The sequence below is a fragment of the Papaver somniferum genome, chromosome 2 (assembly GCF_003573695.1).
Source record: "Papaver somniferum cultivar HN1 chromosome 2, ASM357369v1, whole genome shotgun sequence".
In the NCBI taxonomy this organism is placed as follows: Eukaryota; Viridiplantae; Streptophyta; class Magnoliopsida; order Ranunculales; family Papaveraceae; genus Papaver; species Papaver somniferum.
Window position 1 is genome coordinate 120,158,969 of NC_039359.1, and position 14,435 is coordinate 120,173,403.

The 14,435-nt window shown below is 36.5% G+C and overlaps 1 protein-coding gene across 1 annotated transcript; it reads right to left on the reverse strand.

The window, feature by feature from the left end:
* Positions 1–933: 933 nt before the first annotated feature.
* On the reverse strand, positions 934–3,441 carry LOC113353858. Its single transcript, XM_026597331.1, has 3 exons — positions 1,530–3,441; positions 1,331–1,457; positions 934–1,227 (listed from the first exon to the last, which is right to left on the reverse strand). Exon 1 carries the CDS (start codon positions 3,356–3,358, stop codon positions 1,697–1,699), a length of 1,662 nt encoding a protein of 553 aa, XP_026453116.1. The 5' UTR covers positions 3,359–3,441; the 3' UTR covers positions 934–1,227; positions 1,331–1,457; positions 1,530–1,696.
* Positions 3,442–14,435: the final 10,994 nt, after the last annotated feature.

Below are 14,435 nucleotides of genomic sequence, written 5' to 3' on the forward strand. Positions count from 1 at the left end.
CGTTTTAATTTTTGTGTGTCTGCAGGCATTGACACTAGCAGTACGTAAAGCGAGTCAATCTATATGCAGTTAAGAAGAAAACGATAATAGAAGATCCTTGCTTTGCCCCCAGAAGCATGGCAATACAGTCGAAGAAAAATTATAATCATCACAATGTATGTGATGTAATACGTTTTCTATTTATTTATCATTGATTCTTACAGATTTGTACTATACCTGGAAACAGTGCAGCAAATATGTACTCGAATTTGTAAGCATTCAGATATATAATCGGATTTGTAAGCAGTACGACAGATATGTACTCAGATTTCTAAGCAGTGCGACAGATATGTACTCAAATTTGTAAGCAGTGTAGCAAATATGTATTCGAATTTTTAAACAATGTACCAGATATGTACTCAAATTTGTAAGCAGTGTAGACACGCACGTTTGGTAGTAATGGGCATTATGGACATTTCCATGTTTTAATTAATTTTGGACCTCCGGATAAAAAAAAAATCCGGTTGGACCCTACTATAAATAACTATATGGGCCTAGGACCAAACAAGAAATTTTCCTTGGATTTTCACTTAGGGCCTCTAAAAAGTTTGGGACAACTCTGGGCCGCTGAGCCATTTTTTTTTTTTTTTTAAATCACTTAATTTGACGGACATTGTCTACATCACCTAAGTCATGACATTGTTTACATCACCTAAGTCATGATTTATATGGGATGATACCAACATTACTAGGGGTTGATACCATTGATCCAACGTGATCGTTTATGATGTTTTTGTGTAATGGTATCAACCCCTAGTAACGTTGGTATTAGCCCATATAAATCATGACCAAAGCATAGCAAAATGGCATGTTGAGTTTATTGAACATACTCCCTGTCGGATGTAAATTGTTGTTTAAGCTTTTTCTCTGAAAACATTGTCGCTCAAACTTTTCTACACGCTTTTCTACAAATGTATCTGTCATTTCATCGACAACTAGCACATGCATTTACTCACGGACATGCATGATCGTGTTCAAGATTTAAAGGATCCATGTGCAAAAGACTGACTATCTACGGATGTGATCCTTGTTCTTTTTCTTATGCTTCATCTGCTCTTGATTATGTTTAGAAACACCGCCTTTGTGATTACCCTTTTTAGAATCAAGTGCAAGTTCAGCTAAAAATGCTTCTCTTGCAACTTCAGATCTCTCTGTAGCATCTTTGTCGGCTAGTTCTTCCAAATGTGCCTGGAAAGAGAGATGAAAATGGAAATATGTTAAGCTACATCGATCCTGGAAAGATGATTACAGCTGAACTTAAGGGATCAACAGACTGGTACAGCGTACAGACCCGCATGAATGACTTAACAAGAGGCAGAATAATCGCCCGAAACGTAGGAAGACAAGGGTCCAAGTTTAAGCCCTAACTGTTGCATGCCTGTGACATTTCGCATGATCCTGGCATCAATTTTGCTGAGCTGCAGAAGAAAAATCAAATGAGATTAAAACGATGATTTTAGCTGAAAATGTACACCTAGTTACACACCCACCTCTACAGATAACTGTTCCTTCTGTCTAGGGAGTGCTACTTGAATGCAATTATCTGCTCGATGAAGAACATCGTACATTCTCCCGTCATCATCTTCTCCATAATCTGTATCACATAAATGAGTAGTGACACCAGACAGAGTTTCTTCGTATCCAAATGGTGCAATGCTCAAAGACTGTGCTTCTTTGAGAACACTTGATAGGCCTCCAACTCAAACCTACTACTGATGGACATAACATCACTTTCTGTTTCAGTAAGTTCTTCTTGACGCTTGCGAACGACAGCCTCCAAACTACGGGAGGCAAATCTAGTAACATGCTCCCTTTTCTTAAGCTCTTCGAAGATGAGACTCTCAACTGCTTGTAAAGCTTCATTATGGCTCAAATGCTCACATTTCCTCTCGCACAAGCCTTGTAAGAGGTAATGTTCCTTCTCAAGCATCTGAAGAAATTCTAATCCACGATGGGAGTTTTCTTTCTTCAGACGGATCCATGATGTAAGCTTTTCCCCACTCGAAGGACCAGAGAAAATCCAGGATAGCAGAGCACTGCTATCGAGTGGAAGACAATCGTCATTATCACTGAAGGGAAAAGAAGTGGCTGCTGCATCACCATAACTCACAGAGCAACCTTTCTCATCACCACTGCTAGTAATTTCGCCTCTAAATAAACGCTCCCCTAGAAAAAGAAATGATGAATCCCTGCTCAGAACAACTATTTCTTTGACTTCAGGTTCTTTAGCATCACTTGGTTTCTCATTTGTTAAGCTGGCCTTATCAGGATATCTACTTAATCCGCAAGAATGATAAAGCTCCTGTAAAAATTTGAGGACCTTGCTAAGTTGGGAAGCTCCCAAGAAACAAATACAGCGGGGTGTTTGGTCCAAACCAAGGTTTGAAAGCTGTGAACCAGGAACAAGTCTTTGAAGCTCGTCCATTGTGTACTGAATGACTTTATTAAGATGGCTTACTGCGAGACATTTATGTCTAATAAGAGACTGGAACATAACCTGGATATCCTCAAGGAGTTTTGCGCGTTCAGTATCCTCACATGTTGGCCACGAGCTTCCATTACCACATATTGCCGTCTGATCACCATCCATTGTCAACTCCTTCTCCTTATCGGAATCCCATGTGTCTCTTGAGTACCAATTGTCAGTTGTACTGACATTCCTCGTGTCGTCATCATCATCATTCCTGCTATAGTAACCACTCAAGAGTTTAGAAGATCGGAGATTTGATCGATCTTCAGCCATTTTGAAAGCAACAGAAGAATCAACGGGTTTCCATGAGCCATATTGAAGCATCCTAGTCCAATCAGTGTCAACTTCTTGAGGCAATACCGACTGCAAATTTGGGGAGAGGCTACCCATATGCTCCCTCACCACATGTTGCAAATGTGAATCACCATCAGTAAACTTCTCACTGCAGCAGCAGCACACCCAGAACTTCCACGTCTTCTTATCCTGCGCAAATAACAGGGCTTCTAACAGAGTCTGTAGCATCAAACTATCCTTTGATGAACTGAAATGAGACTTGAGATCCTCAATATTCACATGGATCAAACTTTGCTTCTTCTCAAGGGCCATTGAATCCCAAAAAGATCTAACATGATTCATCCTGTCTGAGAAGGATGCAATCTTCCGCAAATTTAAATGCTTACGTCGCTCAACCACTTTGTGAGTCCCCAAAGATGAATCTACAACTCTACCTTCAGCATTCTCCGCAGGAAGCAAAACAGGTTTCTGTTGCAACAGCCTAGCAGCAGCTACACGTACTTCAATTTCCTTCCTTCTCTCCTCAGGTGTCTTAGTTGCTTTAACATGATTCATGCTGTCTGAGAAGGATGCAATCTTCCTCAAATTTAAATGCTTATGTCGCTCAACCACTTTGTGAGTCTCCAAAGATGAATCTATGTCTCCACCTTCATCATTCTCTGCAGGAAGCAAATCGGATATCTGTTGCAACAGCCTAGCAGCAGCTACACTTACTTCAATTTCCTTCTCTCCTCAGGTGTCTTAGTTGCTTTTTTGATCTCATTAGGCTGTCTAGCCTGAGCTAAACTAGCCTCCATAGGATCTTCCGTTATCGGTGTCACTGGAATCATCTGAAACTTTTCGTCCGTCCCATTATTAAGATTCTTCATCCAATTTGAAATTGACGCAATGTTGGCTCTCTGAATAAGATTACGAAGTTCCTGTTGAACATAGTCTATCCGTTTCTCGGGTGTTGGTAATTTGTTCTGGCTCTCATCCTGCAAACTCTCCTTCGCTGGGTCGATAGGATTCTGAATAGAGAGTGCCCTATCACACTCATGAATAATCTCATCATACCCAACCTTACTCTCATTTATATATTCTAACAGCAAATTAGCATAAAATAGAGCAAACTCAATCGAGTTGGGCGACAATAAAACAGCTCTTCTAGCTGACTCGATCGCATTCTTAATATGTCTTTGTTTCACATTTGGATCTTCAATGTAGGCAGCAAGTTTAACAAAAATAGTCCCTTGAACTCGATGAATCAAACCAAGATTCTCATACCGAGCACTAGCCTCTTTCATAAGTTTTAAAGCCTTTGTATGATTCCCTCTTCGTAGTGCCGTTAGGGCTTTTTCACATTCAACTTTAATACAAGAAAACAATGAATCACCCATAACATTATAATTCTGCTCATTAACAACACCATCTTCAACTACCTCCTCTGCCGTTACTGAAACTACAGTTGTGGCAGAGGCAGAAGGAGTAGCTGAAGTGGGTTTGTTTCGTAAACCAGTGTTCCGTTTCTTATGCCCCATTCTGTGATTTTATACTAAAACCGTATCGTTCTAACTCCAATTTCTTTGGATAAATAATAACAATTAAACTAAATAGAAAGAAAGAAAAATACTTATCAAGTAATGGTGTGGAAAATCACACCCATTGATGATGAATCTGTTTTTCTTGCCTCAATTTCTTCTCTGTGTTTCCCGCTCTCTCTCTCTCTCTCTAAAACCCTTTCTTTGTAAAAAATTTTGAGAGAGAAAAGAAGTCCAAAAGAGAGAGAATATTTTTTTTTTCTCTTTTCATTTGTAGTACCCAACGCTCGGCGTGCCCAAGTGTCCGTCTACTCGGCCATTAAGATTCAATTTTGATTTTTGATTTTTTTTCCACATGTATTCCATGATTGCTAAAGGCTGATGTCAAATCTTTTCGGGTTACCATTACATACAAGACAAAAAGGTGAAAAACGGTCCTGGCCGTTGGATCATTCAAATATACTCCTGAAAGATTTGGCATCAGCTTTTAGCAATCGTGATGTATTCATGTAGACATGACTTTTTATTTAGATCGCGTCTTTTCATTGGATCCTTGAATTTGAAGTATATTTTTAGTATTGGAGTTCAACTTGGTATACCGAAAACCGAAAGTCTTTTGTTTAGAAACAAGTCACGGATAGAGCTAGAGACTATCTCGTAAAGATTTATCTCATAAAAATGTGGCAAAAAAATTTTACCCCGAATTGTCTGCCTAGACAATACCTGCACAAGGCGGTAATCAACTTGGTATACCATCAATTAGTATTTTTGTACTCTGAATTAGTATACAATACACTTTTCAGATTCTGGGTACTTCGAGACTATCATTGATCAGATATTCAAAATAAAATATCCAATGAACTTCTATCTTTTTTAAGTTATGGAGTATAATTTATCCAAATACTTAATATCAGAAGCATCTAAAAATCAGATAGGGTTTAGAGCATTGTTTAAGATCATTGCTTGATTTTCGTATTTACGTTTTTCGTAAGTCAACATGGGTATGAGAATAAAAGGCTAGGCTGCGACGTCAAGATCGAGACATAACAAGTTTAGGTTAGTGTTAATTTGGTTGTAAACATCATCCAGCATATCATGCCATCAATTGGTACTTAGAAACCATAAACGTCAAGACGTGCAATCCGAAAATCGTGCATTTAGTTCAATATTTTAGTATTTTTTATTAAAAAATTATTAAAACAATATTAGTTATTCAAAATAATTGTGTCAAAACAGTTTCCTTGTCGTAAAGTTTCCGACGAGTCGTAATTTGCCTGAATCGTACTTGTACGAAGAATTAATAGTCGTTAAGCGGACCGAGCCAATACATTGAGACCTATTAAGTAGAAATCATATTACTTGCCCATGAAGTCACCCAGTTAAAAAGATACTACTCTCGCTCATCTTAATACTACTCTAGTCCAAGCATGTCTAACTGCAGAGTTTTAATGTGCTCTGGTGTATATCCATAGGGAGATTAATTAACTCTAGTCATTCTCTTTCTCCTATTAAAATTAATGATGGGAGTTAGGTGAAAACTCCTCCTCTAAAGTCTCTCAGAAAGCAACGGACATAGGAGAGGCTAAGGTGGGCTTTAGCCCACCATAATTTCAGAAAACTCTTTAGGGCCCTTATAATTCCTACAAAATTTTTATTTAACCCATCTATAAATTTAGATTGCCCTATTAGTAATAGAGAGAAAAAACATTCCAATCTGCTTACAAATATAGAACACAATATTCGTACTTTTTATATGTTTCTAGTTGGGTCCAAGAGCATAGCTCAGTGGTATCCCATCAATTCCAGTAAGGAGGAAGTCAGGGGTTCGATCCCCTCAGTAGTAGAGGTTTGTATTTAAATTAGTTGTATAAAGAGATTTTGCGGGGTTGGGTCTAGTAGTGGGGCTAGTCCAACTGGCTGGATTTGGGTAGGAGTCTGGGTCCGGCTTTAGCCTATAAAAAAAAATGTTTCTAGTTTTTTAATAGATAAAATCATTTGATCAAACTACGTTTCAAAAACAAAAAGAAATATCAAGACGTTATAGGTGTGGCTCTACTCTCCTGCATTGGCTCTAGTTATAGTTTTGTTTGCTTGTTTTATTCGTCATTTTAATTATAATTTAAGGACCGTACTAGATAATATTAGTCAAGTATAATTTCAAGTATGACAACTTTATTTAATTCTAAAAAAATGACGAAATTTCCAAAATTTGAAGCGTCTTACGGCCGCCTAAGATATTAGTAGTATTATATAAGAAAATCGTCGTTAAAATTTTCCCCCGCTAAAATAAATTTCTAGCTCCATACATGATTTCAGATACCTTTATGGATTTACCGAACATATCATTATTACAATTGAGTATTTATGATTTATTTATTTTAGCACATCCACACATACATTCTTGGTTCCGTTGCTGCTCTCATGTTTATAGGCGGCTCTGAATGAAGACCTATACTCTTCGCTTATCTTAGAACCCTTTCATGTCAAGCCTGTTAAGGAAAACACCATTTCACATTTTTATTGTTGCATAGGACTCTGATAATTTGAGAGCCAATTCAAACTTTCCATCCTTGGTTAGCATCAAAATAAACCAGCAAGGGTCCAACCTACATATTTCTTTTAGATAATGTGATTAATAACCCATTAATATAACTGTTGTAGATAATTGTTTTTTTTTAATTTGATTAGTAACCCATTTTTGTAATTGAAATCATGTTGCCTATTGACCGAGTTGTAGCATAATTCTCTCATTGCCTGCTGATTTTCCTTGTTTTGTAATTCACAACTCATTATTCTGGAATTTCAACTAATAGGTATTCCAACTTGGCTTTACTTTGGATCTTTGGCCATTATATTTTAAATTATGTGTATTCCTTGAATCAATTTACCTCTTTTAGTGTTCTCTTGCCTTTGCTTTGTGATTGACTATTTTCTTAGCTTGATTCTTAGCTTATTCTTTTTTTAATTAATTCTTCACATAATGGAGGTCATAATTCTAAAAGATCAGTATGAACAAATTATCTTGGAATTTTCGGGGTCTAAGATCCAAACCAACTGGTCCTCACCTAAATAATCTTTGTTACTCTCGCAAATCTAACTTTCTATTTCTTGATGTGATATTTTCGCAACCGCGCGAAGTCTACAAAGTAGATATGGCGAGTACTGTTCGTCCCACTAAGATTGATAATATTATCTAGTTACTAAACAAATCCTATGCTAGAAACTAAAGAAATAATTTTTTAGATGATTTTCTTTTTTTATGAAACTAATTTAAAGATTACTAATGATGGGAGAAAGCTCAAGGGTTTCGGATTGCACTACTTCTAACGGTTGTAAATTCAATATTTAATTCTCTAATTTACTCGTAAAACTACACAAGGAATTTTTTAAACCCAATCTCATGCATTGGGAAAAAATCGTTTATAAATAATAATTCGACTTAAGTCGATTCACAAAAGTCTAATTTCCTTCGCTTATAAAATATTGGTAGCTTAAAAACTACCCAAAAAAATTATTATGAAGCTATTTTAGAAGAGAAATTAGTAATCAATAAAAATCTTAATTAGAGAGTCATAATTAATGAAAAATTAAATACCAAAAATTACATGTCAAAAGTAGCTTTCTCCTCAACTCTAGAAATTGAATTTAGCTACTCATGAATCGTAAGTTGGAAGAAATTGATTGATCATTGTATTCAAAAATACACAAATTTGCTTACAATGGTTTGCAGTTGCAGAAGATATCCAACGACCAACATATTTCAGTTACTAAAAAGCTATCACAACTGAATAATACAAGACAGTCTTCTTATGTGGTTAGTTAGACCATGGTTTCTGCAACTGTTATGGGTGGTTTGATGTTCTTCGTGTTCTTCTTCAACAGTAGCAGCAGAAAACTTTCTCTGCAACTTCAATTTTTTTCTTTGTTCTCTCCCAAACTAATCGATAGCCCCTCTATTCACCTCCAACACTTTATATATACTCTCAGGACCTAAATCTTTCGAGTTTAAAGCAAAATATCCTCTCTTTAAAAATTTATTCTCCACTGCCATTACACGAGAATAATTTCCCTTTTTTAGCTTATCACACTGCTTTCTTGCAGCCCACACACTCCAATTCGTCGTTGCACGTATCAGCAGCTGTTAGACACGTTCTAGACTCGTGCAAACCTTCCAAGGATAGAGAATATCTCACGAGAATATATGCTGACTTGTTTTCTTCAATTGGTGATTATCCATCCAATTCTAATTAAATCAACCACCCTTACCACCCCTATTTATCCCAATCAATTCAGCCTAATGAAAATCAGCGATTTAGTCTCCTCCAAACAACTCCAAAAATCAAACCCTAAATTTGCAACTCTGCTGCAAATTTTCCCTGCCAATTTTTCTGTTTTGAATTTAAGAAGAAGCTGGAGTGCCCCTATCCTCTGCTGGGGTCCCTTTAGCAGTTACCCATGGTACCTTTAGTAATTTTTCGGGTGCCTATATCACTTTTTCGATCCAATTATTGCAAAAATGTTTATTTCCAAAAAATACCTACACATACATAATAAGTACAAAATCGAGCACTAATAATACATAAAATTGGAACAATTCAGACACAAAGTATCTATTAAATACCCCCAAACTTATTATTTGCTAGTCCTCGAGCAAATCTAATCTAGAAAATAAAAATCATAACTCACTGTCGAAGGCATCAGGATTGCACTTCGCGTGTGCAACAAGCCTTTGAACCCCTAGGTGGCCCTAGTGGCCGAGTTATAGTCTCGAGTGGGTTTAAAAGAGGTGTACCCACAAAAATTTACTTATAGTTCATCACAAGTGTCCAAAGATATATGAGGACATAAATTTTCTCAACATATATATCGCCAAGTAATTAGAGTGTAAGAGAAAAAAAACATCTACCAAAATATTCGCTTCACAGCGGGACAACTCCCGTTCAACAACGAGAGAGAGAAAGAGATCCGTCAAACAACTGGAGTAACATTGAAAGAGAAATTCCGCCCAACATCGAAGAGATATCCATTCCACAGTGGTATGACATCAAGAGAGACACGCGCTCAACAACTGGTCTTATCTGCTCAACATCTGATAAAGAGAGTATGTATGATGAGTTGAACCAACGCCATAAAAGTCTTGTGCCAGATGGAAAGCGGACTAACATTGCAATCAATATACCTTTCTCCTCTACTCTCTCATAGTGCTTAATAGAAACAACGTCGTCTTCGGTTTCAACTGTTTGATGATAAACTCTTGAACTTCGTAGAACTTTGAAAATGTATTAACTTTTATCCTCAATTTCTTCTTGCTTGAAACTTCTTTATATATTTCTCTTCCCCATGGCCTACAAAATTTAAATGCACACATATATATATATTGATTTTTTTTAATGAATTGCAACTAGTATTAACATGACCATGAGAGAAGAACTTAATGTTAGAGCATAGCTCGGTTGAACCCACCAAGCATTGGTATGTCAAGTTTGGTTGTCATATTTTAGTGAACCAAAACTGATTTTAAGAGTCGCTTGATTATATACTAGAGTCAACTTCGTATAGGTTAGCTTGAAATTATTAGGATATGAGACATTACAAGTATTACATGAAGACTTGAAGAATGTGAAGAAGTACGAAGCAACAACGATGACATCATCCTTCCACTTGAGGTTAGTAATATTTGACTTGAACTATTTCATTCCCTAACGTATCTTTTAATTCGTGCATATTAAAAACATAACTGCGAAGCTATGAATAATTATACTTTAGTTAGACGTAGTATTAAGGAACACAATACGAAGTATAACGCTTATCTTTTGAACTTCGTATATAAGACATCGACATAATCGTTTGAATGCTATTGTGATTACGTATGGGTATGAGGTGAAGATTTCATCCTAGGAAACAATGTTTTACATTCGCTTAAAGGAAGTAAATTCATGAACTTGTTTTGTGAATCGAAAGGGAAATCGCTAGGCTTATTGGTATTGTTATTCATTGCATATCTTTTGAACTAGAAATATGTGTGATTAGTATAACCGATCATGAATTGCTTATTTTCTTGGTAAAAATATTCACAAGGCCTAACTTTTTTATTGGTATGACTTTTATTAGTGAAACCGATATTAAGTAATCACCTGAGATGGTACGATCGATTTAGTGTTATTGTTATGACCAACTCTAGGAAAAGGGTAACCGATCCTAGTAAGAGGTGAAACCAATCACAAGAGGGGAATCGATCCTTGTAAGAGGTGCAACAAGTTTCAAGATATTGGGAACCGATCCTATGAACATGTGTAACACGTTTTTAGACAATGGGAACCGATCTTATGGACATGTGCAACAAATACAAGTTAGATAGCATATATATGTGGGAACCGATCCTATGGACTAATTGTAGTACCCACATGGAGTTAGAACCAAAACTTGTTTTGGTAGAACCGTGAAACCCATGTTTGGTGATTTGATAAGATAATCAATCACATAGTTCTTGTAAGTTAGATGAACCAATTCTAAACTTGTTTGGAAGTGTGGAAAATCAATTCCAAGATTGTAAGTATGTAAAAGGACTTACAAAGTAAAGATGTCGACATACTTTGAACATGTGCAGTAACACTTATCTTTTATTGTTCAAAGATATTCCTTAATAACTAAAGGAGAATCCCGGATCTAAAATAAATTGAGAATCTTTTAATTAAGGATTTTAATTTTATATTTGGAAAATAAAAATTAGTAATGTGCATTTACTAACTGGAGATTTTCTAAGAGATTTCGGTAAATATTTGGACAAAGCATTTCCAGGAATTATGGAAACCGAATTTGGAATTTATTGAATATCTTGAGAATATTTTCGGTTTTGGAAATTCCTTGGTGTCCAAACTTCCTTGGTCTATAAATATCAAAGTTTGCATTTCGAGCAAACTAATCCTCAGAGCCAGCAAAACTACCTAGTTGTGTTGTTAATGGTGGAGTCACCTATTCGGAGAGGAAAGTAACCTAATTAGGCGAAATCTCTTACGACCGCTTGGTTTAAAGACTTCTTTGGGATTGATAAGCTCTATTAGTACCGTTGGTGGGAAACTAGATAATTGCGGTTTATCTTGTGTTTTCGATTGATTTGATTGACTAACGACTGTTGAACTTTGATTGCACCTAGTTTGTTTATGCTTGAGAATCTTCTCTTCTGATATAAGATTCACTCAAACTAGATCAAAGTTTCGACGGGGATCTTTAGACTATTTGTAGATCTAAAGACGTCTTGTGATAATCCATTGTTAACAGACTCCATTCTGTGTATAATTGATCGCAAGAGATTCAAGTTGATTGTATGCAGGTGTTTATTGAAGATCTAAGAAGATTTGAAGATGAAGAAGATTTCTGATTTGGGTTCATAATCTTTGGTGTGCACAATACTTGTTTCGGGTAAAGAGGATCCAATTATAATCGGTTTATTCTTGTGGTATATTGGATTGATTAGTTGAGTAGATCGGCATCAATACGTTTCTTTTTGATTAAAAGTATTGATTGCAAAATATTGATAATTACTTTGGTAATTGTTATTGGATAGATATAAGGACCTGACAAAGGAGTTTATTGGGATAAACGAAAGAGCCTTTTGACGAACTCATATCACTTGGTTGAAAAGAGTTGTTACTGAACTGATTTGTTGTTCCTTTACTGTTTGGAATACAAACCAAAGGAATTGTTCCAAGTACGTGACGCATTACAAGTTGGAGGTGTGGGAATACATACGGAACTAGGTGAATTATAGGTTTAGTTGCTTGGTCTCAACTATACGAAGTTGGTTTGATTTTGTATAGCGGCTTTATCCTGAGAGTATTCAATTCTGGACAAGGTCCCGGGGTTTTCTGCATTTGCGGTTTCCTTGTTAATAAATTCTTGTTGTGTCATTTACTTTTATTTTACGCAATTATAGTTGTTGTTATTATAATTTAAAGTAAATCACACAAACGTTAATTCCTATTTACTTGATAGCATTCCTATTGTGTTTGGTTAAATCCGAACCTATTATCAAGTAAACATACTTCGTTGTTGTATTGTCTCGATCTTGTATCCATAATCAATCACACAAGTTATCTTGTTGTCGTATTGTCTCGATCTCGTATCCATAGATGATCACACGAAGTGTGAACCGATTAGTTGTATTGTCTCAACTCGGTCTATAGACAATCACTTTCGGAGGAAGGACTTATAGGTGGAAAAGTTTTAGATTGAGGTATATTTGGGTACCCTCGTCTTTTCAATTGGTATCAGAGCAGGCAAAAACGAAAAGATCTAACAATCTGTGTTTGGTGCGATCCAACCTATAAGAATGATCTCGAGTTCTCATGAATCGACTTCAATTAACGTACAACCAAGATTTGACGGAACAAACTATCCATGGTGGAAATATGCTACGATATCTTTTCTTCAATCATGAAACTTTAATACATGGCTATTAGTCGTTGATGGTTATATTCGTCCAAAGACAGAAAATTAGGAAATTGAGTTTAAACGCTTAGTAGATTTTTCAAACGAAGAAAAGGCTCTTGCAAAGCAGAATTCAGATGGTTTGAATGCTATAATACATGCTGTAAGTCGTGATCTACAACATCATGTATCAACATGTCAAACTTCGAAAGAAGCTTGAAATAATCTTCAGATCATATTCGAAGGAAACACTTTAGAGAAAGAAGCTAGAATTCAAACTCTTACGTCAGATTGAGAAAACCTTCGAATGGATGACAACGACACTTCTGAAGAGTTTCATCTTAAACTCTCTGAGATAATTAATGCTTTTTTATCTCTTTTAAAGACTATTTATGAAAAAGATATAGTGTGCAAAATTCTCAGATCGTTGCTGTTAGAGCATTGCTCAGTCGAACTCGCATGTGTTGCTATCTCAAGCATGTTTGTCAATATTAGTGATCAAAACTATAAGTCTTGATTTCTAGTCTACTATAGCTAAGTCTCGGACTAGGATAGAAAGTGTAGTTGAGCTCAAGAACTCCATGGAAATCATCATACAAGACGAAGGACTACTCAAGGAACTGGTGGATCTTCATCGACTAAAAGGTATGTGGAGACTTGAACTTATCTATCACTCAAAAGTCTATCTACTCTATCTTCTATTTTGGGACAAAAGTCGATTTTCTATATAGACTTTGATTATACACATTTGCTATTTCGAGCCGAGTTTATCTCGCCTATCTATTTCTCGAAATATGTGTTGGTAAGCTTTTGCTTTGGCCAAGTTCATCTTTACCTAGTGTTTATGGGTGAAAATCGTTTCTGCCGATTTTGGTAATTTCGGTAGGTGAGTGAGAAACAAATCTAAACCCTAAACAAATGTACTGCACGGGAGTACTTTATATTCGAGAGATCAATCTTTACAACTCCGGCCTAAACCAAGAAATGGTCGTTCCTGATTTTCTTCGGTCACAAAGAGGAGGAGAAGGGATGGTTTAGGGACTGAAGCGAAGAGAGTGTTGAGACCAGAACAGTTCTGGAAGAGTAGTACTTGACTTGTATCAGAAGGTGAAAGCTTTTGGGAAAGCTAGCAAAGTTGCCTTTCTGTGTATTGTATTTCTCCTGACCAAAACTTGTCGTCTTGGTGGAAATAGGTAAGACCTATTTATACAAGTCTAAGTGAAACGTACTCTAGCCTCGTAAAAAAAAGAAACGAATGAGTTAAATGGGAAGAGGTGGTAACGCCCGGTATTGATGGAATTTGATGGAATTGATGTTCCATAAAGAGATTTTCACCATTACTTCCTGCATTTACTAACCGTTTTATTCTTAATACACTGTCTTGAAACGAGCATTTGTGTATGCCGCACGCTGTAAACCGCCAAACCAAAACCCTAAAGAGCATCCACTAGTTTGTGACATGTATTGATGTCTCGAGTGTTTTCGTGGAAAACGTGTAGCATGTCGCTGGTGTTTGATAAGTTGAGATTGAGAGATATGCCGGCTCAGTGGCGACCTTCGACGGTCAAGATATTGCATCTTGAGAGGAATCGTGGCCTTTGATGTAAGCGCGGCATGCCAAAGTGCAAGGGTTGCATGGAATGTGCCAATGGCTTTTGTGGAATTCCTTGTCTGTAGGTTGCGCA